We start from the raw sequence: 17,192 nt of genomic DNA, 5'->3' as shown, positions 1-17,192 counted from the left end.
GATAGATAGACAGATAGATAGCTATAGTCCGGGTGTGTGAAAGGGGAGGGTAATTTCCTGCATGGCGTGCCCTCCGCCCCATCTGTGCCCAAAGGGCGCCTGAGTTGCTAAGAGACGCCTGCTGCTGGAGCTGGAGCTGGAGCTGAGGGCGTGGCGTGGCGGGCGTGGGTCTGGCCAGCGAGAGAGCGAGCGAGCGAGCGAGAGAGGCGTCTGCCTGCCTGGTCCCCTGCTCTCCTGCTGCTGCTGCTGCCGCTGCTGCTGCTCCGTGTCCCGCCGACCGGGGAGGGAGCCAGGAGGGACTCCGCCTTGGTGCCTGTGGCTGTGGCTGCGTCGGGCGGGCGAGGGTCGGCATCCGTGTCCCGGGAAGGCGAGGCAGATGCAGGCCATCAAGTGCGTGGTCGTGGGGGACGGGTGAGTCCGGGCGGGCCAGGGAGGGGCAGAGGGGCAGGGGCAGCAGGAGCAGCCCCCGGATGGAGGACAAGGAGAGGCTTCCCAGCCCCGCTCAAAATGGAGGACCTCTGGGGGGAAGGCAGCCCTGGCTGGAGGAAGAGGAGCAGGGAAGCTCTGATAAGACTCCCAGGGGCCTGCCTCAAAATGGGGGCCGTTCTGCGGAAGGGGGATGGGGGCAGTCCCGGGGAGGAGGAGATCAGAGCTGTGCCAAGGCTGTGCCTGGCAGCAGGGTCAGTGCTGCCTGGCGCTCAGGGCGGAGGGGGTCCCTGGGGCGAGCAGGCCCAGCCCTTGCTGCCCCTATTGTTGCCTGGCTGGAGGCAGGCCTGCCCCTCCTGGCCCTCTGCCTCTCACGGCAGCAGCCCTCCCTCAGAGCCTGCCCTGGGGCTGCCTTCTCCACCATGCCCCCCCCGCCCCCCACGAGAACTGCAGCAAGGAGCCCAGAGAGAGAGAGAGAGAGAAAGGCTCCCGAGGGGGGCATCGGGGCAGAAGGAGGAGGAGGAGGGCAGGGCTCCCCCTTTGGAAGGCTCTCTCTCTGTGGCCTCCTCCTCCTCCTCCTTGTCTCCTGGGAAGAGGGAGAGAAGGAAAACCAATCCACTATGGAGAGAGAGAAAGATGGATGCATGGCCTCGAGGAGGACTGCCTGGCAAGATGGCACAGGGCTGGGCAGAGGAGAAGGGAAGGGAAGGGAAGGCTCCACAAAGAAGCCCCATTCTGGACTCAAGGGAAGCCTCCCGAAAGGGTGGGAGCTAGGGAGAGGCTGACAGTCGGATGAACGATGAAGCTACCCCCCAAATGCTGTAAAAGCTACTGTCAGCTGCTCTGCTCCCCAGCTGTTCTTTTACCGTTTTCTGGGAAACCCTCCTGTTGTTTCTTTTATGGGAGATGAAACAGGTCAGAGACAGAGCAAGAGACGGATGCTCCTGCACACAACATAAAATATGCCCTTCTCTCATCTGGTTTGTGATAGGCATCTGCTTTCCTTTGCCTGTGCCCCATTACACACATCTATCCCCTCATATCCATCCATCCATTCATCCATCCTATCTATATCCATCCATCCACTCATCCTCCTCCTTTTTCCTTTATTTCCCCCCCCCCAGGAAAACCCTTCTTCAACTCCTCCATTCTCAGTTTCAGGTTCTCAGACTCCACAGTAACACTGACCTACCTTATGACCTACCTTACCATGGGGCTGGTGGTAATGATGAGGGCACAGTGGTTAGGACGACTGAGAAAATGTACATGAGGCATTTGACTACTCAAAGAACAATATATGAATGCTAGCTGATAAAAAGGTACTGGGTTGCCCAGCTTTTCAGAGGCTGTTGCTTCTTAGGGTTTCTGTGTGTAGGTACCTGACTCCAACATTGCTGAGTATGAGAAAACCCTCTTCCTGCACAACCATAGAATTGTAGAGTTGGAAGAGACCCCAAGGGCCCTCCAGTCCAACCCCATTCTGCCATGCAGGAACTCACAATCAAAGCATCCCTGAGAGACAGCCATTTAGCCTCTGTTTAAAGGCCTTTAAGGAAGGAGACTCCACTACACTCCCACGGAGTTTGTTCCACTGTCCAACAGCCCTTACTGTCAGGAAGTTCCTTCTAATGTTGAGGTGGAATCTCTTTTCCTGCAGCTTGCATCCATTGCTCCATTGTGTCATAGTCTCTGGAGCAGCAGAAAACAAGCTTCCTCCCTCCTCAATATGACATCCCTTCAAATATTTAAACAGAGCTATCATACCACCTCTTAAGCATCTCTTCTTCAAGCTAAACATATCCAACATGGAGATAGACTTAGCTATGGTGCTATTATAGCATAAAGGGTTTTGAGAAGAGTGAGTCTTGGCTTCTCATTCAGTCTCTTTCAGCCTTTAACCAAGGAAGGAATAAATTAATGTCAAAACCATGTCCAGTGCAATGAGGAAACGGTTAGTAATCAGAAACGAGAGTGATGCAAAGAAACGGTTCAGCATTTGTCTCCCACAGAATATTGCTGGGGGTGACTATAAAGTGTTGGGATCCCTCCATGCTCTCTTGTTTTGGTTTGCCAATAAAATATGCCCTAGTAGTCCAATAAATTTTAATTTGGCTTTACAATGAACCTGGATGAAAGGTGTGTTGGAAGAAGCTCCACAAAAGGTTTCCAGAAGAAGCAATAGTTGTAGTCTGCTGCAGCAGAAACAACAGAAACTCTCGTGGGAACTTAAAGACCAACACTTTTGGTTTGGCATAGATTTTTATGGACTGCAGTCTGCTTGCATCTGATAAACTGGGCTGCAGCCTGCAAAAGCTTATGCCAAATAGAGTTTGTTAGTCTTTGAAGGTGCCACACAATTCTACAAAGTGTGCTTCCCTCCCAGGAACAGCAGGGTAGTGGTAAATATTGAATTCCCAGACCTGATCATGACAGTCTCTATAGCAACACCCCCAAGGAGTGTCCAAAAATGCAGGCAGCTGTGTTGGTCTATTTAAAACAGATAATAGCTTGCAGTTTTCACCTCTACTAAAAACAGGCATCTAAGAGGCAAATGGGTCTTGCCCACTCAAGGCCAAAGTTCTGCAAAATTCTGTGTGTGGGTCATAAAAATACATTGTAGTTTGGAAAATGCATTCCCCTTCAGCTAGACTGGGAAATGATGTTAAACCCATGGGGAAATGCGGAGTAGAAGCAGGATGGCAGATGAAATCATAGTCTCTGGTAATTACAAAATCCTAATGTTTTGCTCCTGTGAGCCCTGGCTCTGCTACGCCACTGCCCAAGAACAATAAATAAAGTCATTAATGGAAGAGGTGTTGGTGTGCTGGCAACGCATTAGGGGTGGGCAGTGTGGGATGCATGCTTAGGGGCATTTTATAACCTTCAGTTCATGTATACAACACATACACACTAATGGGGGGGGGGGCATTTTTGGCAAAAGCAGCAACCACTCACCACTACGGTGATAGTGAATGGCAAATCGCTCTTCCTACAGAAGCTGTAGAAAGTAGTGGTTTACAGTAAATAGCCCCTTAAAACCCTATACAAATCCCAAAGTACAAACAGAAGTCACTTCCGGTTCTATATTCAGCCTTAAAGAGGATGGTGCAACTGTGATGGGTATCCCTGCTAGATATGCATCCCAATATACCCAGAAATGTAGGCCTGGATCAGTGACTTAGGACTTAGGAAAGCATAGAGTTTCTTGTAACACCTCTTTCTTCTAGGATCATTGTAAACCCAAATGAAAATTTAGTAGTCTACTAGGGCACAGTCAAAGTTCAAACTTAGAAATAATCAAGAAGTACAGATACAGGGGGCAGGAGCATATTTGTTTTCTCCTCCAAGTCACAATCCATAATCCTGTTGTGACAATGGATTTGTTTGCTTTTTCTCAGGGCTGTGGGGAAGACCTGTCTGTTGATCAGCTACACAACAAATGCCTTCCCCGGAGAATACATTCCCACTGTGTGAGTATTGGGAGATCAGAGCAGGGGTCTGAGGTTACATAATGTAGAGTAAGATTCCTACAAGGGCTCTGTGGCTTATACGATTTCCACATAGGGATGTTGAGGTTCTGGATATTGAGAGAGTTGGACTCTTGGGGTATACTTCAAATGTAAATAATTCCTGCATTGGGGAATAGTCTACTCAACAATGTGGAAAGTTATTTTGTGCAAACATATCAAATATGTACATCTGCTGAGAAGTCAAGATGAACCATTGTTCTTGGGGGCAAGTATACTATTCACTGCAAGAGAATGGTCTGTATGGAGCCTGCATGTTGTTTTATATGTGGAATTTTGAAGCAGGAATATTGTGGCTCTAATTAGTCCTGGCACTGCTGAATAATTATGGCTGAGACATATGTGGCCATTATACAGATAAACCTCAGTTAACAAAATAGGTGTGTTCTTGCGCTTTACTTCTTTAATAGAAACTTTGGTACCAGAGGTAGAAATAACAGAGAAAGAACAGGGGTAAGTTCCTCCACCTCAAAAAACATGTTTCAGCTAACCTGTTATTCAGAATGTAACATTATGCTCATGTGAAATGAAAAAACCAAGTCCATAAGACTTGCATAAGTAAACAAAAATATTTTAAATGTTCTACAGACCACTTGAAAGCTTCTTCCAAAATGCATCCCAGGATTATTATTTTTTCTTTCAATAGACTCCACTTTTCTTACGATTTCCATTTTGGTGGTGAAACTTACAAATCTATGCTTTTTCAATATGCCAAGGTACCTGGTGAGGCAGATTCATCACCTTTCTCCTTTTTCTTTCTTTTTGCACTTCACACCTGCTCAATATGTGATTCTGGAGGCAGTTGTTTACCTTGTCTTTTGTATGGAAGAACACACAATTGCAGTAGGACTTCCTAGAGAAGAATCTCATTTTTCCCCAGGTCAAGCCTTATAGCATTGGTTACTGCAGACACACAGCCACAACCCAACACTGAGGGTCTGTCTTTCTCCAGACCTCCTTTATCGTCCTTGTAATGCCAATGCTGCAAAAAACAAACACTCCCAGCTAGATAGAAAGTAAATACAGACCAGGCTCCTGTAAAAAGACTTTGTAAAAAGGAGCTTTTTTGTCAGAGAGTTTGTTGACTGAGATATGCCTGTATTTATGCCACTGTTGGTCATGGCAGCAGAGATAAAATTGATACGACTTTTTCTCTGTCAAGGAAAAAGTACCTTGTTCCTGAGGTTCTTAGGAGCCAGCAGGACACCTTTCTATGGCAACAGAGGTTGCCTTTCTATCCTTTCCCCCTGACTGTGCTGTCACTGTGAACTGATCCACTATCCCTTATGTTAGAATGTTTCACCAGAATAGATAACCAAGAGGATTCTGGCCACATGTTCTTCATGATTGTATCAAAACAGATTTTCATTTTAGAAAATGTTCACAAGACTCAAACTATTTTATATGCTTTAATCATCCTTTCACTTAGAAGGCCCCAGGAGCGAAAAAAGGTTTATTTTATTGTGTATGTTATTGAATAACTCCTAGAAATGCAAAGTACAGTTAACTAGAATTGTTTCTACCTGCTTAGTTTTTTAGCACTGCTTTCTTGCAGTCAGATGGAAAGAGAAGTAAGGGTGGGGAGGATTCCGCACAGCACTTAATGTACCACTGCATCACCCAGCAACACCTGACCCTGTGGCCAAAATCCTTCAGTAATATTTACTCCCATTAAGTCACATTTAGCCAATCTTTTTTCTGACAGTTAAGTAAAAGGCTGGAAATGTCTTGGTATGCTACACAAGCGAGGCCTATCTGGGCCAGTACAGGCACTAGCAGCAGAACAAAAAAGGTATGATGGCAATGAAGAAAGTGAGGAATCACAGTAAGAGGCTGCTTGGAATCATCAGGTTTGGAACAAAATTTAATATTAAATCAGGTAGAGTGTAATATGCTGGGCCTCCTTATTTTGGTGCATACCTTTCACATCCTTTTTTTTTTTTTTTGGGACAGGGTATAATAGGCTGTTCTTGATGCCCTGTCCTAAATCTCTCCCATCTGCATCTGTCAAGCTCTGCGTCTGTCAAGCCCTGTTGCTGCTTACCAGCAGGGAGGCAAGTTAGACTATGGAGATAACATGGCTTTTAAATTGTGATTAGACCAGGAAGAAAGCAGCTTTGGTGATAGTTATTATACGACACCTCCAACCCATAGCTGCTCTGGCCCTAACCTGTAACTGCTGTGTCCATTTTTGGTCTCACAGTCATGCAAGTCCCCAAAACATCACTGTTGGGGCAGTTGCAAAATCACCAGTTGTGTGACATCAGTGTTCCCTCCTCTCCCCCTGTTCCCCTGCCTCCTTGCTATTCCCAGGCGGCCTGGTTCCCTTTTATCTCCCCCATTCTTGTCTTAAAAAAACAATAACAACAAACCTGCAGTCACTGAGCTTCGAAATTGTGTGAAAAAAGTGAAAAATAAAATAACAAAAAAGCGTGCTGGGTAGTGTATAGGGCAGGAAGGTGAGGTTAACGGAGAGTCAGGAAGAGAGTGCCCTGGTCATGCAGTTGAGAAGGCATGCAGTGATAGCTGCTCTGAAAGTGGTATTGCAGTTTTTGGGACAGCAGGGCTGTCTCAGCTTGGCTCAGAGGGGAGGGAAATGCTCACAGTAGGAGTGCATCCTCCTATCCCTTTCGCTCTGCATTACATAATCTGAAATGCCTTCCTCTCCTCCCCAGTGGTCAGCAGCAGCAACAATGGCCCTCCCAAAGCTTGACAGTTTTTTGTGGAGAGGATTTTTGGACACTGTGCAAAGGGCTACAAAATTGCACCTTATGCTCTATCCAGTCACAGTTATGCACACAGACATCAATAACAGGATTCTGGTCCCTGTCTGCTTTCCTACACCATTGCTCTGTTACCCCAGAAAATGTGCCACTGCCAGTGTAGTAAATCAGCAGGATTTTGTCCACTGTCACCTGCTTGCAGGATCTATCTTTTTATACATTCGGCAGGAAGATTACTGATAACAGCCTGTAAATTGCTCCTTGGATAGCCTCTCTTAATTGCCCCTTATTGGCCAGTTCTTGTTTTCTAGGGTACTCATTCTACTTTTTAAAAAAAGACACTTAATTTCTATATAGTGAAATATAGTGCTGTTCCACTATTATATATATGAAAAATATTATGAGAGGAAATCAGAAAGAAGTATTGTAGAAGCAGTGTAAGCACTACAAAGATATTTTGAAGAATTTGGTTGATAGCTTGTTTCTACTACATTTCAGTCCTCTTAGTTTATACAACAAAAGTTATTTAAATATGTTCAGGGTCTAAATAACCAAAACTAAGAAAATTAAAGGATTGTCAATCTGTGCCTTCAAACTGACTCTGACTTAGGGCGATCCTGTCCTAGAGTTTTCTTGGCAAGATTTGTTCAGGGGGGGATTTGCCATCGCCTTCCTGTGAGGCCAAGAGTGTGTGACTTATTAAAAGATCACCAACTGGGTTTCCAATGGCTGAGCAGGGATTTGAACTTTGGACTCTTGGGGTCCTAGTCTAACCACTACACCACACTGACTTTCTGAAGAGTCAGTGTGGTGTATCACTGAAGAGATAACCCACTTAAAATGTGGAGCAGTAAATAGTTACTGGCTGAGCAGAGAACTAGAGAGGACTGTACTGTAACCTAGGGTATGTCTGCACCGCAAATAAAGCAGTTTGACAGAACTTTGATGGCTGGTGATAGAATTCTAGGATTTGTAGTTTTGTAAGATATTTAGTCTTCTCCATCAGAGAACTCTGGTGCCCCACCAAACTACAAATCTGAGAATTTCATAGCATTAAACCATGGAAGTTAAAGTGGTATCAACCAGTTTTATTTCTGTAATGTGACAGCAGCCATAATTAGTCTAGAATGAAACTAAGTACCTTTGAGAATTTAGTATGTGATGGAAGGAGGGTTGATCTATTGCTGAGAGGAATCTTTTTCCCCTCCAGGTTTGACAACTATTCTGCCAACGTCATGGTAGATGGAAAACCAGTAAACCTGGGCCTGTGGGACACAGCAGGACAAGAAGACTATGACAGGCTGCGGCCTCTTTCCTATCCACAGACAGTAAGTGCTGAGATTAGAAGTGCCTTTCCCCTTTTTGGATATAGAATCATAGAGTTGGAAGAGACCACAAGGGCCATCCAGTCCAACCCGCTGCCATGCAGGAGATCTAAATCAAAGCAACTGGGATACAAAGAGCAGTAACCCATTTGACTGTTATGGGGAAGGGGCTGGAAGTTTTCAGCTGCCTGAGAGTTTGCTATACCGATTTAATTTATATGAAAGCAAATGCTCTTCTCCTTGCAGGATGTGTTCCTGATATGCTTCTCACTGGTGAGCCCAGCTTCCTTTGAAAACGTCCGAGCCAAGGTAACATGCCTCTCATATATAATATTATATAATAATATTTCTTATCAGTAGAGGAACTTGAGCATGCTTGGGTGCTCCTGTTAGTAAGCTGTGCTACAAAAAAGAGAGGGTGTCCTTCCTTCTGCACCAGAGCTGATGAGTGACAACTTCTGAAGAGGATTAAGAGTAGCAAAAGCCAGTGGGGAGCATTAATTGGACTAGATCAAACTTCCTTTCTGAGTATATCTCTTAGCTTTGGTCAGGCAGAGAGCCTATAATGACCACTTGGCTCTAGTGCTTTTTTCCCTACTGTACTAACTCCCAAAGGCAACAGCCAAGGGGATTCACTTCCATGTTTCTCCTATTATCAGTGGTATCCAGAAGTCCGACATCACTGCCCCAATACACCAATCATCTTGGTGGGCACCAAACTGGATCTGAGAGATGACAAGGACACCATTGAGAGGCTGCGGGACAAAAAGCTGGCTCCCATTACGTACCCTCAAGGCCTAGCTATGGCTAGAGAAATTGGTGAGTCTTGAAAATAAGAGGTAGGCAACACAAGGCCCTTTGGATGTTGCTGGAATGCAACTTCCATCATTTCTTACCATTGGCTGTGCTGGCAAGGGCTGATAGGAGTTGCAGTTCAACAAGAACAACAGTTTGAGAGCTGCATGATTCCCACAGGACATGTAAAGAATACTGCCTATGCTCTGCAGCTATAGTAATTAAATGCTGTGATTACCAATTTTCTCTATCATGACAACTAGTACAGTTGGTCCTCCATATCCAGATTCTTTATCCACTGATTCAACTATCCATGACTTGAAATTAAGTTCCTGAAAGCAAACCTTGATTTTTGTCATGTTATATTATTGTTGTTGCGAAGCTTCAAATAGTTTTCATACATTTATGGCAGTCAATAGTTATGGCAACCCTAAGACAAACCTGTCATAGCATTTTCTTGGCCTTTCTTCAGAGGGCGTTTGCCATAGCCATCCTCTGAGACTGAGAGAGTGCGACTCACCCAAGGTCACCCAGTGGGATTCCATGGCTAAGCCAGGCTTTGAACCCTGGTCTCCCAGTGTCCTAAACCATTACACCACACTGGTCCTTGCTATTTTATATACGGGACACGATTGTATATAATGGGATTTGCACATCCACAGATTTTGGTATCTATTGAGGGTTCTGGAACAAAACCCTAGCAGACACCAAGGGCCAACTGTACCTTGCTTTAAAAAAAAAGTGGCCAATAAGTGCCTGGGTAGTGATGATGGCTGAGGGTGGAGAGAATCAACCATTCTTTACTAAATCACACCATCTCCTCTTATTCCCACAGGTTCAGTAAAGTACCTAGAATGCTCTGCCCTTACACAGCGAGGCCTCAAGACCGTCTTCGATGAAGCCATCCGTGCTGTGCTCTGTCCTCCACCTGTAAAGAAGCCTGGCAAAAAGTGCACTGTTTTCTGAGAGCACCTGAGTTAAGCACATTGTGGTTGTCTCCCTCTTCATGGTATATGAGGAAGGAGTGTTTGCTGGGTGGTCCTGCAATGGGAGTGGGGCGGGGCCCTTCATCATGTACGAAGTCAGTGTTTTTTTAAATGTCTCTTTGATTTAACGTCTGTGTTGATGTAAAAAGAGCCGCATGGGAGAAACAAGGAGCTCGATGCTGTCCCACCCTCCAGGGTGGAGCACTGTATTGGGGGAAGGGAGCATGCTCCCTGTGACTCTGTGCTGGGGAGGGAACGCGTAAATGGAAAGACCAGCTCTTTCTTGATTTAACTTCTATTGGTGCTAGAGCTTTGTGGTGGAAGCATAGAATGAAACCCCACTTGAGGCAGGAAAGACAAACTGGACACAGGCTGAAGAACTAGCCATGGGTGCTTTATTGTACAAGACACTAGTTTATGCTCTACAATTGAGTCGGAGCAGCTTCTGTGCCATCCAATGCTGCCTATGCTTTTCAGGGCACCACCTGCCCATGTGCTGCTCCTGAGCTGATTTTACTTGACCATCAACTCTCCCAAAGATGAGGAAGAGAAGCTTGTCCAACTTGGGCATAACAGAGCTGCCTGGCAGGAGCCTTTCTGTAAGATGTTTGAAAAGAAAAGGTGGACGGGGGGGGGGGAGATGCAGGTAGGAGGATGATTGCCAACCCCTTCTATTTGTGAAATGTAATGGACTGGGGAAATGGAGCATGGAGAGCTTTGCAGGGGTTGGAATGGAGATGGGTCGAATTTTTAAACCATTGTGTAGCGTGATGAGCTGAACACCTCTTATTTTATACAATAAACATTTCTCCATAAGTAAGGCAGTGTGGCTTGTCTACAATCAGTAAGAGAGGGAAGGCAGGCTCTGTCATCTTTACTCTCTTTCCATGGTTACAAGGAATAGCGCCTGCTACTTGGACCACTTTCTAGAAGTAGTATTTCTCACTACTACTTTCAGGATGATTAGAAAGGATGAATCATACTGAGGGGAATAGCCTTCCACAGGGAGCCAACATCATATTTCAACAGGCAAGGAATCCCCCATCAACGGGCAGCATGGCTCCTGTTGTCATGGCACTCTGGTCACTCAGCAGGAAGAGGATGCTGTTCACCACATCATCCATCTCTGTAATGACAGACACATCAAGGGCAGCTGAAAGAGTGTCTGGAGGCAAATAAAACAGCTGGCTCCACCAGGCCTTCTACAGTTGGGAAGAAACCCCCATAATCCTGATGGTCCTTTTCCTTTTTACTCTCTCTGACTAGGCCTGTTCTCCATGACTAGGAATCACATAATCATAGAGCTGGAAACGACCACAAGGACCGTCCAGTTCAACTCTGCTATGCAAGAACACACAATCAAAGCATTCCTGATAGATCGCCAACCAGCCTGTTTAAAACCCTCCAAAAACCTTTCTTTGGTCCAAAACACACCCCAAAATGAATCCAGTTTAAAAGTGCTTTAACTGCCCTGGCTCAGTGCTAGGGAATCCTGGGAATTATAGTTTATCATGGAACTAGAGCTCTCTGACAGGGGCGGCTAAATGTCTCACAAAGCTACAGTTACCACAATTTCCTAGCACTGAGCCAGGGGAGGTAAAGCAATCTCAAACAGGATTATTTCTGCAGTGTTTCGGACCTTTAATGGCTAATTGCTGGAGTCTATCAGCCTGTAAGACCTTGCATGAAATTATTTTTTCCAATGACAAGTTTTTCATTATTTATGTGATTTTCACAACTGACTACTTTCCCCAATTCCCTTTATAGTATCTGAGGTTGTATAGCACTTGCAGGAGAACTGTGCGTATGGTGCACAAGAACACTGACAGCTATACATATTAAACCTTTATCAGGAAAGAAGAAAACTTTTAGTTTGTCTCTTTTGCCCTGACTGCCACCTGTTCAGTGGAGGAGAAAGGAAAGGCCTTCTGTATAGCAGAGATGTAGGTTCTTCAACCCCCAACATCCAAGGCAGAGCTCTATAGGCCTTGCTCTGAGTCTTGCCATGCTCTTGAGAGAAGCCAATTTTGGCCTCCCTCAGCCTGGTCTAAAGGGACTCTCTTTTGCCCTGTGGTGCAGGAAGCAGGATCTCCAAATTACCTGCAAATTTTCCCAGTGGGATGCGGTTAATCATCGGTCCAGCTTTCTTGGGATCAGTCCAGTTGAGGCGTCCCATGTCAGTCATGACAACAGTGGGGTTCACACTGTTTACACGAATCTTGAAAAATATAGGGCAGTAGAAAATGAATATAGATCTATCAATCATGGCAAGAGATCATGTACTCTGGCTTTACAACATTCTACCCATCCCAGTTTAAAAACCAGATAAGATACTTTACCTTCTAACAGACCTGGGGGGATATATGTAGCTCTGACTTACTCAACCTTTCTACTCCAGAGGAAAAAGTCAGTTTGACCTGCTTCTTTGGCTCTCATCAGCTGTAGAATGTGTCACTCTCCAGATACACACTACAAACCCCATAACTTCTGATTGGATATCTCACTGTGACTGCTGAGAGTTACAATCCAACAGGATGTGGAGTGCCATGTTTCCCACCTTGGTCTAAAAAGAAGCTGGGTACCTTGATTCAGATATTGTCATATTTTGTTTACTCCTTTGCCCGTCCCACACCCATGTAGTCAGCTAGGGGGGGCAACCATATTGGGGGGGGCATTTTTTGTCCATATGCCCCACTGCAGGCTGCCCCTCCCATCTCCCACATGCAGAAGTGATTATCACCTCTACCTACAATTTTATACAATTTTCAACCTATTTTGCCTTGTGTTTCCTCATTTTATGTGTGTTGAGGACCTTGGTGCAGGCAAACAAAGATATGTGTTTGCATGTGGTTTGGGGCTCTTTCCAAGCAAAAAACCAGCCAATTTGTTTTTTAAATTGGGACGTTTGGGGGCTCTACTTTCTCCACCCCTGAAGTAGGCCTTTCCTGCTCCAGGTAGCTACCTTCTGATTCATGAGCCTTGGGTTCTTACCCCATAGGGGCCTAGTTCCAGAGCCATTGACTTTGTCAGCATGTCCAAAGCACTCTTGGTCGAACCTTCAATAAAACAATGTATTTTCATGCATTAGGTTACTGCCTCGTACTCCTCTTCCTATACCCCAATCTCCCTCTCACATCTGCCACCATCTTGAAGAAGCCTGGCTTCATAAAAGGCCTCTACTGAAACTAATCTGAAAGTATTTGCAGTCTTCACCACTACAGTATTTGAGGAAATCTTTTGGTTTATAAAACTCACAGTAAACGGTGTGATCAGTCAGAGCCCGGTGAGAGGCCTGGCTTGAGACATTCACGATGGCACCAGGTGCTCCCCTGGCAATCAGCTTCCGAGCAACTATCTGAAATGTATGACATCAGAAACGGGGTTGGGAGGACTTAAACCTTGGAGTTTAAACTAGAATTTTAAAGGCATTAAATCTAAAGTGCAGTATTATGAAGGCAGGGATCAGTTAGACTGAGCACAGTGTTTACTTCTATGTAAACATTATCAGGATTGAGATGTAAGTACTACTTCCGTAAGTATTCCCAGACACTAAAATATGACCCTAGAAGGGATGAAGAAGGTGTGGCCCTACAGACGTTGTTGGACTACAACTTCTGGAGGGCCACACCTGCCTTGATGGAAACTTTTTGCTTGAATTCATGTGGCTAAAGAGTGAGCACTGCCCTCCCAACACCATGCAGATTACTTCTCACCTGGGAAACTTGCAGTGCGGCCCGAAGATTGACATTGAAAGACCTATATAAAATCAATGTCAGATTAAGTATGTTGAGTAATGTAAGCAACAACAGTTTGAGAGGCCACTACAGCCCTCCAAATGCAGTAACAATGGCTAAAATGTGCAACCCAAGCCCTGAGCATGCCGACCACCCTTAGCACTTACCTATCATCATGGTAATTATTAAGTAGCTAGAATAAAACATTCATCCCCCTGACTGACACTTAGGGGAGGAGAAGAGCATGTGGTTTATGCTTCTGAGCCAACTTTGGCAGAATGAGATTAAAATTTAAACACTGATTTAGGGTAGTTTTTGTCACTTTTCTCTTTTATGATGGGACCCAAAAGGCCTCTGGAGCTGGAAATCAGTAACTAGCATCCTGCTAGTGGTATACAAAGGCATCATACACCTGTGTATGTTTTTTTTTTTAACATCATTGTGGATGTATTATTGTCTTCCACCCTCTGTGGCCAAAGCCCTTTCACAGGACTGTTTAGCCACTGGAGCTCGCCCTGTGACTGGTGGAGTGGGGGAGGCAATTAGAGAAATGTCTGGCTACACAAAATTGCTGCATCATCTGCTGAGACCTCCAGAGCACCCCTGTTTATTTCAGCCAGTGATGTAATCATTCTGCCTGTGGCTATGGGGACAAAACTAGAAACCTCCCTGTGCTCCATAAGCTACAGAATGACCATGGGTGTATGTATTCCCAGCAGACAAACTATGAGTCCATGGGATGTGGAGTAGACAAATGTAACACATGCTATAATACTGACCACAGATTCCACCTGTCTTTTTACACCTGAGTTGGATTACCTGTCAAAAGCTTCCTTGGTCACCTCAAGAAATGGCTGCAGCAGTGCTACACCGGCATTATTCACCAGCAGGTCAATATCGTCCACTTTGCTCAGCGCTGCCTCGGTGGCATCCCAGTCCCCAAGGTCTACGCATAATATCTGGATGCCAGGGCACTAAATGCAAAATAGAGAAATAACATGAAAAACGAAAACTATGCTAACATGACGGAAATAACTCTCCCACTGTTATTCCCATCCTTCTGCCACTTGTGAATAATAGACCAACTGCCTTTGATCCTGGGAGTAGCATGTGTAGACTTCACAACTAGAGTAGTCACTGGTAGCCCTAGGCTTGGTGTGGTAGCAGTGGTGTTTGCCTTCAAGTCATTTCAGACTTATCGTGACCCTAAGGCGAACCTATCATAGGGTTTTCTTGGCAGGTTTCTTCAGAGGGGGTTTGCCATGGCCATCCTCTGAAGCTGAGAGACTGTAACTTGTCCAAGGTCACCCAGTGGGTTTCCATGGTTGAGCCGGAATTTGAACCCTGCTCTCCAGAGTCATAGTCCAATGCTGAAACCACTATATCACACACACCAGATTAAAAATGTCTATGCCCTAAGGCAGTGATTCCCAAACTCGGGTGCTTCAGATGTTTTGGACATCAGTTTCCATAAGCCCCAGCCTGTTAGGCCAACAGTAAGGAATTCTGCACCGTAGTTCTGGAATAGCCTCCCTGGACATTTGTGGACAGCCTCTTCTCTCACGAGTTTTAAATCTGAACTGTTTCTGTTAGCCAAGGCATTTGGAACTTCACATTGATTTGGTTTTAGAATGTTAGAATTTTATACCTGATGATATGTCAGATGCATTTGTAATACTGTCTTTTATCTGTATAATTTATTTATAATTACTGCATACTTATTTTATTATCTATAGATTGTACGCCTTTGGCATGTTTTAACAGTTTGACTTGATTGTTACTGTAAAGGGCCATGTAAATTTATGGCTCTATACAAATAAATGATGATGATAATAATAATAATAATTCTGGGGGCTGAAGTCCAAAACATCTGGAGGACCAAAGTTTGGAAACACTGCCATAAAGGAATCAGATCCCACCTGATCTTGAAAGCTAAGCAGGGTCAGCCCTGCTTAGTAATTGTATGGGAAACCACCAACGAATACCAGCAGATAGGCTATATTGCAGAGGAAGGAACTGGCAAAACCAGCTCTTGAGTCTTCCTTGCCCGAGAAAACCTCATGAAATCCATGGGGTCGCCATAAGTTGACAGGAGAACTGAAGATCCAGACACATACCTGTCCCTTTAATGCAGTGGTCCCCAAACCGTGCCCTTTCAGGGATTTTGGAGTTGAACTCCCAGAATCCCAGACTATTGGCCAACATGGCTGAGGCTTCTGGGAGCCGAAGTCCAAAGTCTCGTAAAGGGCACAGTTTGGGGACCACTGGTTGTGTAGAAGGGGAATTTCAGCAGGTGTTGCTTGCTTGTCACCTGAAATTCCCTTTTCTACACAGCCATAAAAAGGGGGTGCATGGCGTTGGGTTGGATTAGATGGCCTCTGCGGCCTCCTCCAAGTCTATGATTCTATGAATGGCTAGGCAATGCAGGTGGTCTCCAAACGCCGGTGCCCTTTAAGAGACTCCATCTCCCAGAAGCCTCAGCCATGTAGACCAATAGCCTGGGATTCTGGGAGCTGAAGTCCAAAATCCTTTCCAACTCCAAAGAAAGGAATGGGAAATGGAGCCGGGCTGTGCGTGTGTCCGTGTCTACCTCCTTCTGCAGCTGGAGCAGGTCCTCCTGGGTCCGGCTGAGGGCGACCACCTGGGCCCCCGCCCGGCTCAGCCTCACCGCCGCCGCCCGCCCGATCCCTGCGGAGGAGGAGGAGGAGGAGGAGAGAGAGCCTGGTCAGAGGAGGGCTGCTGACTAGGGCCAAGGCCCGGGCCGGCGGCGCCATAGTCCCGGGGAGCCCTACCTTTGCCCGCCCCCGTCACCAAGGCCCGGCGCCCCGAGAAGAAGCAGCCCTCCATCTCCCCAGGCGGCTGCGAGCTCGAGGGCGCCGTGGGCTGGCCTCTGCTCCCCCGACGCCACGCGCCAAGGCCGCCCGCCCCCAATGGCTCCCTGCCTGCTCTCTTGCCTCAAAATGGCGGCCCTGCTCCAGTCCGGCCTCGCCTTTCTTTCCCTCGGACAGAGGGGCCCAGCGGCGGCAGGGCTCCCGTGGCCGCTCCTTTCCCTGAGGAAGGGCTTCCCCGGCCCTTGTTTCCTTCCCTCTCTCTCTCTCTCTCGCTAATGTCTCCCAGATCCTCGGGAGTCCAGAGATGCAAGTGCCCTAGGTTAGAATTCAAGGCCATGGCCTGTCCCTCTGGGACTCACTGCCACCCTCTTGCTCTCAGTCAGCCTCAAAGGGGACCCAGTCCACCTTCCGTCAGTCTCCTAGATGTTGGTCGGCTCCTTTTATTTTGAGTCTGTCTAGGTGTTGAAGGTAGTGGTTTGATTGGGAGAAAGTATCAATATCTTTCACTATTGATTGTAATGAGGGAGGGGGTCAGGTTTCTACTTTCACTACAAGATCTCTCTGCATACTGATCCCATAGACTAACACAGCTATACCTTTGAATTCTGCCTCCTTTCTTTCAGTGAGTCTCAAAAGTGCTACAAGATCTCTCTACATACAAGTATGTGTTGTGCGCCTTCAGGTTTTTTTGACTTATGGTGACCCTAAGGCGACCCTATCACAGGGATTTTGTAGCAGGTTTCTTCAGAGAGGCCATGGCCATCCTCTGAGGTTGAGAGAGTGTGACCTGTCCAAGGCCACCCCATGGCTTTTCATGGTCAAGTGGGGGATTGCAATCCTGATCA

The 17,192-nt window shown here is 46.2% G+C and overlaps 2 protein-coding genes across 3 annotated transcripts; one reads left to right on the top strand and one right to left on the bottom strand.

Annotated features, from left to right (window-relative positions):
• Window positions 1-184: 184 nt before the first annotated feature.
• RAC3 (Rac family small GTPase 3) lies at window positions 185-10,606 on the top strand. 2 transcript variants are annotated; one of them, XM_042452097.1, is made up of 6 exons: window positions 185-390; window positions 3,825-3,896; window positions 7,887-8,004; window positions 8,248-8,310; window positions 8,661-8,820; window positions 9,632-10,606. In XM_042452097.1, exons 1-6 carry the CDS (start codon window positions 377-379, stop codon window positions 9,760-9,762), a joined length of 558 nt encoding a protein of 185 aa, XP_042308031.1. In that variant the 5' UTR covers window positions 185-376; the 3' UTR covers window positions 9,763-10,606. The 2 variants fall into 2 exon arrangements, with proteins under 2 accessions (XP_042308031.1, XP_042308030.1); XM_042452096.1 differs by having other exon boundaries at window positions 185-411.
• On the bottom strand, window positions 10,156-16,441 carry DCXR (dicarbonyl and L-xylulose reductase). Its single transcript, XM_042452095.1, has 8 exons — window positions 16,309-16,441; window positions 16,107-16,204; window positions 14,336-14,490; window positions 13,496-13,538; window positions 13,038-13,137; window positions 12,774-12,838; window positions 11,883-12,000; window positions 10,156-10,908 (listed from the first exon to the last, which is right to left on the bottom strand). The coding sequence occupies exons 1-8, from the start codon at window positions 16,361-16,363 to the stop codon at window positions 10,805-10,807; spliced, it is 738 nt and encodes a 245-aa protein (XP_042308029.1). The 5' UTR covers window positions 16,364-16,441; the 3' UTR covers window positions 10,156-10,804.
• Window positions 16,442-17,192: the final 751 nt, after the last annotated feature.

The sequence above is a fragment of the Sceloporus undulatus genome, chromosome 2 (assembly GCF_019175285.1).
Source record: "Sceloporus undulatus isolate JIND9_A2432 ecotype Alabama chromosome 2, SceUnd_v1.1, whole genome shotgun sequence".
In the NCBI taxonomy this organism is placed as follows: Eukaryota; Metazoa; Chordata; class Lepidosauria; order Squamata; family Phrynosomatidae; genus Sceloporus; species Sceloporus undulatus.
This window is presented reverse-complemented; position numbering and strand designations above follow the sequence as displayed.